The following is a 13726-nucleotide window of genomic DNA, read 5'->3' as shown; positions in this document are numbered from 1 at the left end:
CATATCTCATTCAATTTCTGGATAGATGAACCATACCTCCCAACTTTTTGAGATAAGAAAAAGGGACACTTTAACCACTTGAGAACCACAGGCTTACACCCCCCTAGTGACCAGGCTAATTTTTACAATTCAGCACACTGCAACTTTTATAGTTCGCTGCATGGACATACAACTTGGCACACAAATGAATCTTGCCTCCTTTTCCTGCCACCAACAGAGCTTTCTATGAGAGGGATCTGTTTCTGTGCCGCTCCAGGGGACAGCCAAGTCACTGGGCTGTCCCCAGTTCAGCACTGCGCTAGATCGCAGCGCTGTACAATGTAAATAAATGGCTTTTTTTCTTAAACCGCCTGCCAGATGTGATTGCGAGCTGGCAGGCTGATCATGGAGCTTTGCTCCATGTCTCGGCAGAGAACAATCGTGCTTGCTTTTGTGTTCCCTGCTAATCTCTGCCCCCAGGACTTGATGCTAATCTGCGTTAGGTGGTCCTGGGGTAGCCACTGCGACCGCCAATTGGCGTGAGCCGGTGGCAGAGCAGTTAAGACACACCCCTAATAACTCCCCTGCCACACCCCTAATCACTGATACCAGAAAGAATTCAAAAGTAAAAGACAAAGTTTTACATTTCAGATGACACTGGTCCTCTCTATTATCATTCATTTTAACATTTAGGCTGCTTTCATAGTGGGACGTTAAAGTCCCACGTTACAGCAGCCTGTAACGTAGCCCAACTCACTGCAATGAAAAATCAATGGGCTGGTTCACAATGCACACGTTGCATTTGAGTATAACACAGCATGTTAAATGAAAGTGCAGTGTGCTGTGTGTTATACTTGTGTTTGGCTGCATTAGACTGTTTGCACATGCTCAGTAATGCTTTTTTTTTTTTTCTTAAATGTGCCGCATGCGCTGTTTTTGCTCGATCCGTATGCTTCAAAAAGTATGCATCACGTACGCATCAAGAGACGCATAACGCAGTGCAATGTAATGTCCAACTTCAAAGCTAACATGCGTTGCGTTAGGGCTACATTATGCGACGTGTGAAGTGTGAAAGAGGCCTTAAACATAAATATATCAATTTAAAGGAGGGGAATAAAGTTCAGCATCAAATAAACTCAATTCAGTAGAAAAAATACATACATTTACACAGATCTGTACATTAGGGATGGCCCTGCTTAGGAGAACTCATGGAGAAGCATGTGATCAGTTTGATCAGCTGATAGATTTGTAAGGTTCTGATTTGCTGGTCCTGATCATGCGTTAAACCAGGAAGTTATCACAGCAAATCAGAACCTTACAAATCTATCAGCTGATCAAACTGATCACATGCTTCTCCATGAGTTCTCCTAATCAGGGCCATCCCTACTGTACTTCAGACCTGAAAGAGGGACAAATGAGGAAGAGAGAGGGACAGAGGGGTTTAGTTCTCTCTGAAAAAGGGAGCTATGGTTTAACACACCCATAAATAGCATCTTATTTTGTGCTTTTTTTTTCCCATCAACTGCTGTAATTTTCATTTAAAGTAAAGACCACACAAGTTCATTTAATTCTAATATGATTACTTTATTTGAATATCTTCAAAGACACCATAATAGGAATAATATTCACTATTCTTGCAGAGTATTTCTACATATAGAAAATGACAAGGCTATTGTCACAATGTGAGGTTTGGGCTCCGGTGCTTATCTTCTATGGAACACATATGCATTATTGTGTGTTTAAACTCCCATGATCCATTGCACTCCATTAGTAAAGTTCTGTCACCTATTACTAAAGTGTCACTTCTAAAGCACTTATTAACAAGCTCTTTTTTTATTGGCAAACACTTGTACCTTGGTATTATCTGAAAAAAAATACTTATTTTTTTTTTAAAAGAGCTGTAAAAATAAAGACAGATCCGTTAAACAAAGGTCATTGTAATGTACATTTTTTCTTCCTTCATTAAGAAAAAGTAGAACAGTGCAATTCAGAAGAGCGGTTTGGAGCACCAGTCATTTCAGTGCCCTCACTGTGGAGATGCGGTCATTAATAGTAATCTGTTAACGATTTCACCTCAACTACAACAGTTAGTCTAAATATATCTCTGCAAGGCAGCACCAGTGTGACATTTTCAGAAGGTTACTTAATCAATTGCTCTTTTCTTGGCTGCTTGCATAAAGTTTCTACACTACAGATTCAACAAGCTCCAAGAAGAAGCAGTATGAGCTCTCTATGTGTGTCCAGTAGCCAGGATATTGCCAGACGTCCTAAAATAGCCAGTCTCTCTCACCATTTCTCTCCTCACATATTATGGCAAGGACAGAGCTTCTAGTCCAGGCTTCCTGTGCCTTGTAACCCCATTGTCCCTTCTTAGAAATCTATATTCCCACCAGTTTCCCCTTTTCACATGCAGAATATGGCCCTTTCCCTCTACACCCCTATCCTACTGCTGTCTTTACCTAGTATGAAAGAAAAACATGCTTGTGAGAGAGAATGGATGTTACTAAAAAATAATATAGTAAAAAAAAAGCATCAATATATCAACCAAAGGTAGCAAGAAGCACACCAATAAATTCTCCAAGATATATATATTGGTTAAATATCGTCTACTTGTTTGTCTTCCATGTTGTCTGGCCAAGAAATGGCTTGTACCTCTTAGCCTTCCATGGTGTTCTTCACTGCAGTGCTAGAACATCTCGGTTCATAGAAGAACTGACTTTGTTTTGTTTTTTGGGGGTGTTAATATTGTATTAGAATGTAGACAGCAGGGCCCATCACCATGTTTTCCACCCTTCCATTTCTCAATTTTATTTATCTGGTACTGGTGACACAAATTATTATCTGTGATCACAGCTTACTGGCTGTATGTGACAGATTGTTTATATTTATACGAAGGTTATAAGAAGTAGTAGTGTTATTGGTAATGGCACTTCAGGTTATCAGGCAGGCTCTATCACTTTGGGTGGACATCTTGGCAACTTCAGCGCCTGGCCATAGGAGAAGATGAGCGGCTGTCTCTTCCTCCCTGGAAGGAAATAAAAAAAAAGATTGCTGAACAAATAGGCGGAGTTGAACATGGCAAACAAGTGTGAATGATAGTTGCATTATGTTATAAAATTTTCATTATACCGTAATTAAAAAAATGGATATTTAATAATGAGTGAAACCAAATCTATAGTGTAGGAGGGCCCATAGGAACTGGATGCTGTTGTTTCCCTTGCTAGTACTCTCAGATGTTGGTGGCATCATGGGAAATGATCATCACAGTACAGCTGATGAAGTCACACTGTGCAGCACAGAAATGGATTATGTGGGCTAGTGATGGCAATGCTGAGGAGAACACACAGAGAAGCATGTGATCAGTTTGACCAGCTGATAGATTTGTAAGTTTCTGATTTGCTATGATGACTTCTTGGTTTAACGCATGATCATGACCAGCAAATCAGAGCCTTACAAAGCTATCAGCTGATCACATGCTTCTCCATGAGTTCTTCTAACTACTGCCATCCCTACTATGGGCACTAAAGCCAGCAATGTAAATGGATTTTTTACTAAAGAAACACAAGGATCATCAGAGCAATTGGTTGGAGGTTATTATTGGGGACTGCACCGTAAGTAATCATCAGTGCAAGTAATAGGTTTCATCAGGTGAACAGCTATCTTTATGGTAAAACAGACACATTAAGGTGGCCATATACTTGTTGTTTTTCCCTGTCGATATCCAGCAGATTCAATCACTGTAATAGAATGTGCTAGAAATCAATGCCGCAAAGGATGCCTGAATGGAAATTGATCAATTCAGTCAATCACGCAGAACAAAACATTGTGCTAGATCTGTGGCAGGTTGACAGCATGTTGCTTCGCCAGCAACTGACGCAGAGTGTTGGCAGCAGAGCGAACTCTTACTTTTCCCACTGGGATGCCTCCTCCTATATCCAGTGTCTTCTCTCCTTACCGCTGTGCTCCTCCTCCCTGTGTCATGTGACAAAAGCTGGAGGTCAACACTAGAGAACCAGCCGAGTACACACCGGACCTCTAGAGTTTGATCTCCAGCTTTTCTCACATGACTCAGGCAGAGAAGACACTGGTGTCTGTTAGGAGACATGCTGGCAAGACAGGTGAGAACTCTGCTGCTAACACCTGGGGGTAGCACAGATGGGGTGACCTGGATTGCCCTGCAGTCAGCTCTACAGGTTTTCAATAGATTTCATGCTGAAATTGATTAATCGGTGTACAGTGTGTGGATAGCTAGATCAGAGAGGGATCTATCTGATGGTTGATCTAGTGGCCATCTATAAGTGTATGGCCACCTTTAGACTAGTTGTTTCTTTAAAGGGAACCTGAAGCAAGAGAAATATGGAAGCTGCTATATTTATTTCCCTTTAAACAATACCAGTTGCCTGGCTGTCCTGTTGTTTTTTTTGGGGGGCAGCAGTAGTGTCTTAATCACACACCTGAAACAAGCATGTAGCTAATCTTGCTGGATTTCTGTCAGAAACATCTGATCTGCAAGCTTGTTCAGGCTATGGCAGCCTTCATATCTCTCTCACTTAAGGTGTCCTTTAAAGAGAACCCGAGGTGGTTTCTTAGAATCCTATTAGCACACAGAGGCTGGATCTGCATATAATGCCCAGCCTCTGTTGCCATACTGTCTCTCCCCAGGCCCCCCCGCACTCTGCTATGCCCCCCAAACTAACAGCGACATACAGCGTGTCGCCAGCAGGCTGTTTACATGTGCAGTGTCACTCTCCCCGCTCCTCCGCCTCCTGTATTGCGCCGCTCCCCGCTTGCGTCCCTTCCCTTCCCGCTGATTAGAGGGAAGGGGAGCAGGGCAATACAGGAGGCGGGGGAGTGGCAAGAGTGACACTGCACATGTAAACAGCCTGCTGGCGACACGCTGTGTGTCGCTAGCACAGCGGTTTAGTTTGGGGGCATAGCAGAGCACAGGGGGAGACAGTATGGCAACAAAGGCTGGGCATTATATGTAGACCCAGCCTCTGTGTGCTAATCGGATTCTAAGAACCCACCTCGGGTTCTCTTTAAGGAAAGGGGTCAATCAAAATTGTGATAGGGGGTCTTTAGTTTCTTATATACTCCTATTTATGGTCATTGAACAAACTTAAAGACTTGATGGGAAATAAGGAATATATATTTCCATTCTTGCAGTGGGTTATTCTGATAACACTGTTATATATTCAGATCTGTCACCTCTAGAGAGCCCAATTACCTAAATGTGAAATTAAGTAGACCCTTCGCTGAACTAATAATGTGCAGTATCAGTCCTGATAGGTATTATGTACTTCAAGTATCTTCTATCTAACGGGAGCTGCCTGCTTTTGTTCACAGATATTCCCAACATTTAACTGAATTCTATTATCTGTATATTCAGAAGCTTTCACCAGCCTAATCAGACGTAACTGTTTTGCCTTTTAATTTGAGTTATACATTTCAAGTGCCATGCCTGTTAAATTCCAGTCCATTTAACCTCGATGGAATTCTTTTATTAAACACAGCACTAATATGCCTGGGATTCTTCTGTCTTATTTTGCATAGATTTTTTTGCCTAGTTAAAATTCCACATTTGTATGCTCCTCAAACACTCAAGTGAAAACACCAGGCAATGGCAATGTTGGAATACATATGAGAGGTGTTTTAGAGCGTTATGTATAAGGATATCAAAGTAAATACTGAATTTGGGCAAACAAAGCCAACTACCCTTATGCTAATGTGTGCGCATGCTCTATGTCCTTTCACAAGGGTTCTAGCCAAGTCTATGATATGCACTACCCTTACATTCATTTTAATGTAAACAACCATCTACACACAGTACAAACATTGTTTTAATGTTTAAGTGTACCTTAACTGACATGTAACATAACGAGATAAACATATACCCATATAATACTAGCCCTAGTAAGAAATTCTCTTAAGGGGCACTATTGCGAATGAAGCGTTTTTCAGTAACTGTCATAAATGATTTTTGCAAGATAAGCAATGTTTAAAATAGTTAAATTTGCTGGTCAAAACGAATCTATACACTGATATGACTGAGGGGAGAATCTTCTCACCAGCCGAATGAGTGACGCCCAGCTATCTTACTGACGTGATTACAACTGTAGCAGGCTCATCTTACATAGTTACATAGTTATCTGTGTTGAAAAAAGACATACGTCCATCGAGTTCAACCACAAAACAAAGTACAACACCAGCCTGCTCCCTCACTTATTCCTGTTGATCCAGAGGAAGGCAAAAACCCTTACAAAGCATGGTCCAATTAGCCCCAAAAGGGAAAAAAATTCCTTCCCAACTCAAGATGGCAATCAGATACAATCCCTGGATCAACATCACTGGGCATTACCTAGTAATTATAGCCATGGATGTCTTTCACTGCAAGGAAAGCATCTAAGCCCCCTTTAAATGCAGATATAGAATTTGCCATAACTACTTCATGTGGCAATGCATTCCACATATACAATATACAGATACAATCCCTGGATCAACATCACTGGGCATTACCTAGTAATTATAGCCATGGATGTCTTTCAATGCAAGGAAAGCATCTAAGCCCCCTTTAAATGCAGATATAGAATTTGCCATAACTACTTCCTGTGGCAATGCATTCCACATCTTAATCACTCTTACTATAAAGAACCCTTTCCTAAATAAATGGCTAAAACGTTTTTCCTCCATGCACAGATCATGTCCTCTAGTCCTTTGTGAAGACCTAGGAACAAAAAGCTCATCCGCCAAGCTTTTATATTGCCCTCTGATGTATTTATACATGTTAATTAGATCCCCTCTAAGGTGTCTTTTCTCTAGACTAAATAAACCCAGTTTATCTAACCTTTCTTGGTAAGTGAGACCTTCCATCCCTCGTATCAATTTTGTTGCGGCTGTTGCCTATCTCTGTACCTGCTACCTGCTCTAAAACTGCAATATCCTTCCTGTAATGTGGTGCCCAGAACTGAATTCAATATTCCAGATGTGGCCTTACTAGAGAGTTAAACAGGGGCAATATTATGTTAGCATCTCGAGTTTTTATTTCCCTTTTAATGCATCCCAAAATTTTATTAGCCTCTGGCTGTTATGTCACTCCCTCCCCCCTTTGTGTGAGACTGAGATAGCAATCTCCTACCTCCCAGTGTCGCTTGTTGTTGGTCTGGGAGTACTGCTGATCCCCTGCTCACAAAGATCAAGGAGCAGAGCCAGCTAGGCAGAGCACTGTTAGGTGTGGAGGGCTGTGCCTGCAAAACTACAGGAAACCCTGCAGACCAGCATTACTCCAGAGCTAAAGCCAGCAGCAGGGGAGGTAGGAGATTGCCATCTCCGCCTCACAGGGAGGGGAGAGGGAGTGACATAACAGCCAGATGAGCCTGCTACAGTTGTAATCACATCAGTAAGATAGCTGGATGTTGGTAACATGGCTAGTGAGGAGATTCTCACCTCAATCATATCAGTGAAAAGATAAGTTTTGACCAGCCAATTTAACTATGTTAAACATTGCTTATCTTGCAAAAATCATTTATAACAGTAACTGAAAAATGCTTAATTAGCAGTAGTACCCCTTTCTGTTTTCCACTTCATCAGACGTTAAACATTTGAGTTTTTATCTATACAAAAGAGCTTGTCCCCAGCTTGTCGAATTTAGCCCAGTTTCCTGAAAAGTAAATTGAAGCTAAAAGGCTGATATCTGTCAAGGAGACAGGAGATAATGAGGCTTTACTGCAGGAAAGTTCAATGGGCTACTATTTTGTGACAGTCTCAGGCAATTGTAAAAGTAAAGCCGGAAAGCTAAATATTTAAGTACTACTAATGGCTTATTTACCATCTGTGCTACCCACATAAGTCATTGTTTAATAAGTTTATTTTCACTTTAGGTTCACTTTAAGGCTAAATTCTAGAAGTATAGCACAATGGCTCTCCTCCTCCTCTCACACCATTTACATGTAGTAGGAATACCAGTCTTTTATAAAATTAAAATCATTAAATATATTATTTCTTGAAAAAGCCTCATGGTCATGTGATCATCGCCAGACTGTGCCAGTCTGGCTTTACACAAGGAATTATGACAAGAACTTTTTACCTGGCTACACGTATTTTCAGGCTTTCAGCAGTAAAATTACAATAATCTGTATTGTGAATGGTGGTGTGCATTTTTGTGCTGCCTTTATCGTTCCTCTGCTATTACACTCCTCAGAAAATGTGTCCTTGAGGCGCCAGCTCTCTACAGAGCATAATAAGATAATGCACTTCTCTGGAGACCGGCCTGTAAAGAGTACTGCAGTTCTGGCTGCACAGAGCTTATGACTAAGAGCATAGTCTGCTACGACCAAAAAAATGAAAGGCATTTTACAGATAATATGAAAGGTCTTTTACAGATAATATACGCTATGGTTACAATGGTTTATAGGTATAAAATTAGTGACATATTATGGATTTCTCATTAAAACATGTTATGAGTGATTTTTTACAATAATTAGAAATTACCATCAAGCCAAGCAGGCCTCGTTAAGAGCTCAGCCTATTGCCTAGTGTATATTGTGTAATTTGTTTTTAAAGTGGAACTAAACTCAGAACTACCTCTCTGCACTAAAAGATGAGCTACAGCATGATAACCTTTAGGCCTCTTTCTCACCAAGAAGTTGCGTTTTAGGGGACGTTAAGGTCGCATAACGTGCCCCTAACGCAACGCGTGGTGGTGTTGAAGTTGAACGTCAGATTGAGCCGCGTTATGTGGCTCTCAAAGCAGCCGCTCCAGGATAGTGATGGGAAGTCCAGATCTTTTTAAGGATTCGGATCATTCAAATCGGATCATTGAAAAGATCCGGATCTTTCAACCGAATCATTTGAATCATTTTACTAGGGAAGCAGACTGGAGGTGAAATGACTAGCAGGACACGACTTTCCCTGCACTGTACATTCTGTATGTTCCTGTTTCTTCCAGACAGACATCCACTGTGAACCGAACATTGTGATGATCCGGATGATTCGATTCACAAAAAAGATCCAGATCAAATGAACGATTCGTTCATGATCCGGACAACACTACAGTCCCACCACGAGTCACCACAGTGCAGTGAATAGTAATTAGCCATGTGGCTGGCTGCTGAGGAGGAGGGGAGACCTCCTCCTCCAACATTACTGAGCATGTGCAAACAGTCTAACGCTGCTTAGCCGAGTATAACATACAGCATACAGCACTTTGTTTAAACATGCTGCATTACAATGTAACGCAACTTGTGCACTGTGAAAAGCACATTGATTTTACAGTGCTGTGAGTTAGGCTGCGTTACTGGCTGCTGTAACGTGGGACTTTAACGTCCCACTGAGAAACCAGCCTTAGGGGGGAAAAAATCTTCATTACAGTTTATGGAAATCCTAAAAACGTTGGAGTTTTACTTGGATTCCCTTCACTAAATGAACTGAAAGGGTTAAGCCTGTGTCACAGCTGTTGATAAGACACTCTGATCTAGCTAAAAAAGCACAGAACACAGTCTAGTGAATTCATTCAGCAACCATATGTGAAATAAAGACTTTCCTTGCATGATATGCTTGAGTTCGGGTCTGCTTCAAAGTGATCACGAATATTCCGCTTTGCTGGATCGGATCGGATATCAATGCTACTGACAAATACAGCTGCCTGTAGTTGATAACTGAGCTGCTGTCCTGTCAATCAAAGTGGTTCCCGTAGTGCAGGTTCTGAGAAGGGGTGGGATGTGGTGGCCATCTTGGAGGTGGCAGCCTAAAGACCTCTTGTCTTTTGGAGGTAGCCAAGTGGCCTCGAGCAAGCAGGAAGGCCAGGAACCAGAAGACTACCTGGTTAGGTACGTTTATTGGTTTCTCGCTACAGCATACGTTTAAACACCCTGCCTGGAGTTCTGCTTTAATATGTGCAAACTTCAAAACATTGTTCACAGAAAATTAATTACATTGGCCTTTTTACTTATAGGTGTGTGTTTCTAGATAGATATTTTTAGCTGAGACATGTCCTCTCAGTAAAAAAAAAAAGGCTCTAAGTTGCCAGGTAAAGAACTATGCAGAGGATCACAGGAATGTGACTAATGCTGAGACACACAGGGGTAAATTCATAAAGCATTCCCACATGCGGTAATGCTCAAAACAGCTGACTTTACCGACCACTTAGCAAAATGTCAATTCATAAAAGCTGTTACCGCATGAAAAGCTGAAATTCCTGAGCAGTGAGGTAAATTACCGCCTTGTGCGGTGATTATCTCAACACATCACCATATGTCAATTCATATAGATTAGAGCAGGCGGTATTGGGACAGAGAATACCGTCTGTTTAGAAAAGGTGACAAGAGAGCGATAACAGCAAAGTTAATGGGGACAGATCTCCCATGTAGCAGCAGCGGAGAAGGGGGAACAAAAAGGCTTCCCGGAATACCACAGGCTGTGTTTTTTAACCTCTTGGGTATCTGTTTTCAGATATATTTCACATCAGAAAGCCTGCATGCGTAACATTTCTTTAAGTTCTGCTAAGCTGGGGCAATTAAATACGGTAGATTGTTTAGAAAGACTAATAGACAGATTCAGCGCAGATTCAGTGCAAACAGAGGCAGTTAAAAAAAATGCACATCTAAAGGGAAGTTAGGGATGCCTCTTTTATTGTAACTCTGTCTCTGCAGGAGAAAATGTATCAATTAAGGCAGCACCACCAGCTTAGTTCGAGAAATCACCAAACTTCTATTGCAACTGTATACATTTTTATGAATTAGCACACAGAAGTCTAAAATACCGAATGCGGAAATTTTCCCGACAAGATTTTTCTTGGCACAGCCTTTTATGAATAGAGCCCATTGTGTTTGGGAGACAGGTTTACACCTGTGTGCGTTTTCTGCAGAGGAAAATTAAATTGAGAGCCCATGTTAATCAATGGGCTAATGTACACAAAGGCATGGGCCACACTTGCAAAAAAATCACAAGTTATGATGGGCCAGATTGTATATTAAAATGTAACATTTATTGAACAGTTTCAAATAAAATGAAGTGACAATAGTGACCTTGAGGTTAGTGGGGGGAATCGGAGGCTGGATCCTTGTTCCTTCCCCTTCTGCAGAGTAGTACGGTTTAATATTTACCTGCGTTTGGCTGCTAGGAAGAACAGATTAGACACAGATGATGCAGCAGTGGAGCAGGTATATATTCCACTCCCCCTCTACTCTGCTATGTGCCACACAGGGGATTTCATTCCAAGAAGGGGCCCCCACGCTAATTTCACAGGGAGGTCCCATGAATTGTTGCTGCACTCAGGCTCTAACTCACAATGTTTCAACCAGAAACACAGTCATCCTCTGGTTTGGAAGGCAGTGTACTGCTTACATTGATGCACATGTGAAGCTCTCGAGGGTTACATAAATTGGCAAGGAGGGCCACATTCAGCCATCGGGACTTGAGTTTGACACCTGTGCACATGATTTAGTGATTTATGTTGGCAATTCTTACAACTTGAGTTTTTACAGCATAATATCACACACTGCATGCAATTCCTGTAGCCAAACAGCAGCTGGTGTGGGGGATGCTACATTTAAATGCTGGTGTGCGAAAAACCATGTGTGGAAAAACCTGTGCATTTTCCACACTGACAAGTGTGAACCCTGGTGATAGAAGAAGCTGCAATAAGGCCCTGTTCACACTGGCAATAAAAAAAATGGTCCACTCGCATAACAGAACTAACAGATGCGAATGGATCCAATGATAACCTATGGATCCATTTCTCATTCGAACGCATCCATTCTGTGCTCCGCTGAACGTACCACAGGTTTGGTACTGACGCGATTTTTCCGGACAGTGGAGCCCAGCGGAATGTAAACGGACCCTGAAGCACTGCATTGGGGGAATGAGAAACAGAGCCTGTGGTACACACTGGCTAAAAATGGGACAGTTTTAGCCAGAAAAATCCACTTTGGTGATGGGGGTCTGGGGGGATATAGGGAAACGGAACTGAACCAACTGAACGGCAATGGAACGGAAATAGATCAGTTTGAAAAGAAATACGATCCGTTTTTACAGATCTGTTTACCACTTGAGTGCCAGTGTGAACCAGCCCTAACACTTCTGTACATGATGCGCAGACTTATGTTGTTTATGGGAGAGTGCAAACAAAAGGTAGCTTTGAGGCGGTGTTGGGTGCTTTGTTCTTTACATCACTTCAGGGTGGCAAAATCAGAAATGCATGTTCATTGTACTTTTAATCAGTGAGCTCTTTGGATTAAGCATCAATATTTCAAGTTAATTCTCTTATTTGTTCTTCCCACCATCTAGCCATAGGTTTTCAAATGTGTATGCATAATATATTGATTATGCATCATTTTAGCATTCTACATTGAATACATAATGACTGCACCATGATGCCTTCAATGCATTATTATTATAATAGACAATTTATTAAATATGCCTTACTTTCTTTATCTTTTTGCCTTTCGTCTGCTTTGGTCCTGCTGCGCAATGTATCGCGCAGCAATTTGCTCCACAGTGTAACAGTTATCAGTAGATAATAGCTCTTTATGACTGATATTGTAATGAACTATGGGCTGGCGATAGGACTGCAGTTCTGATTTTCTTCTAATCGCTAACACGTGAAATTTGCAAAGATGCGCACCCCCTGCTGCTTTGTGAAATGTCAGTTAGAATTTGATCTGTTCAATTATCGTAATGTTGTATTTTCCTGAAAGTGTTATCTGTGAAAAAGAGATTGTAATACAGTTCATGTTTTGCCTTGGTTACATTTCCCATAGTGTATTGTTATCTGTTTACAGTTATTTTGTAGCCAATTCATTGTTCCCTGTACCAATGGAGGATTCTCTTCTTCTCTTTGCAGCAACTGTAAGCCCTGTTTACATTGCGGGAATATTAACAATGAGGGGAATAAGTATGAGCCATTTTTTTCTGATCTATATTGTTGCTATTGGAATTATTACAGTGAAGAACACTAACCCCTCCACCCCACAGGCCATTTTACCCTTACTGCCAAAAGCCAGTTTCACCTCCTATTTATTTGGCCATAACCTTATCACTGCTTCTCACACCTAAATGATCTATATCTTGTTTGGATTTTTTTGGCCACTAATTAGTCTTTTTTGGGGCGATACTTGTTTTCAGTAATTACTTTCTATGCATTTTATAGGAAAAACAAGGGGAAAAAACACAATTTCTCCAATTCCATCCCCTGTAGTTTTAAAATATGCAATGCTGCTATAAAACCCACACATTTTATATGCCCATTTGTCCTGGCTATCACAATATTTAAATTATGTTCCTAGTACAATGTATGATGACACTATATTATTTGGAAATAAAGGTGTATTTTTTCTGTTTTTTTTTTTGTATCCTGTCAATAATTACACGCCCTTATTTGCTAAAATAACAGTAATACAGTAGTATACCTTCATATCATGACATACATATTAAAAAAGCTTCTTTAAAAGAGTCTTTAAGGCATCTGTTTATGTAAAAAAAATGTAAACTGTTAGTTTTATGTTTTTATTTTACAAGTGTTTGATCATCTAGAATGAAGGAAATAAAATGGTCACACTGTATTTAATGGTCATCCACTAATTTATGTTTTGCTCATAATTAATATATAAATCCTTGAATGTGCCATCCAGCCTTTCTGTTTAGCAGCATTAAACCCTGGAGCAGCCAGGCCTTTATCCCAGAGCCAAACTATATGCTGAACTTCAGGGTGACAGATTTCATTTGCCAAGCACGCTATGAATGCTTTGCCAAA

At 40.9% G+C, this 13726-nt stretch overlaps 1 protein-coding gene across 2 annotated transcripts in view; it reads right to left on the bottom strand.

Annotated features, from left to right (window-relative positions):
- Positions 1–1542: 1542 nt before the first annotated feature.
- The window catches only part of MBP (myelin basic protein), a 255162-nt gene continuing 242978 nt past the window's right edge, over positions 1543–13726 (bottom strand). For both annotated transcript variants that reach the window (XM_068237053.1, XM_068237052.1), the window contains exon 9: positions 1543–3004. In XM_068237053.1, coding sequence (XP_068093154.1) covers positions 2960–3004 — 45 coding nt within the window. In that variant the 3' untranslated portion in view covers positions 1543–2959. The remainder of the gene's footprint in view (positions 3005–13726) is intronic.

Source organism: Hyperolius riggenbachi, chromosome 5, assembly GCF_040937935.1.
Source record: "Hyperolius riggenbachi isolate aHypRig1 chromosome 5, aHypRig1.pri, whole genome shotgun sequence".
NCBI lineage: Eukaryota > Metazoa > Chordata > Amphibia > Anura > Hyperoliidae > Hyperolius > Hyperolius riggenbachi.
Note: the sequence above shows the minus strand (reverse complement) of the source record. Positions and strands in the feature narration are given on the sequence as shown.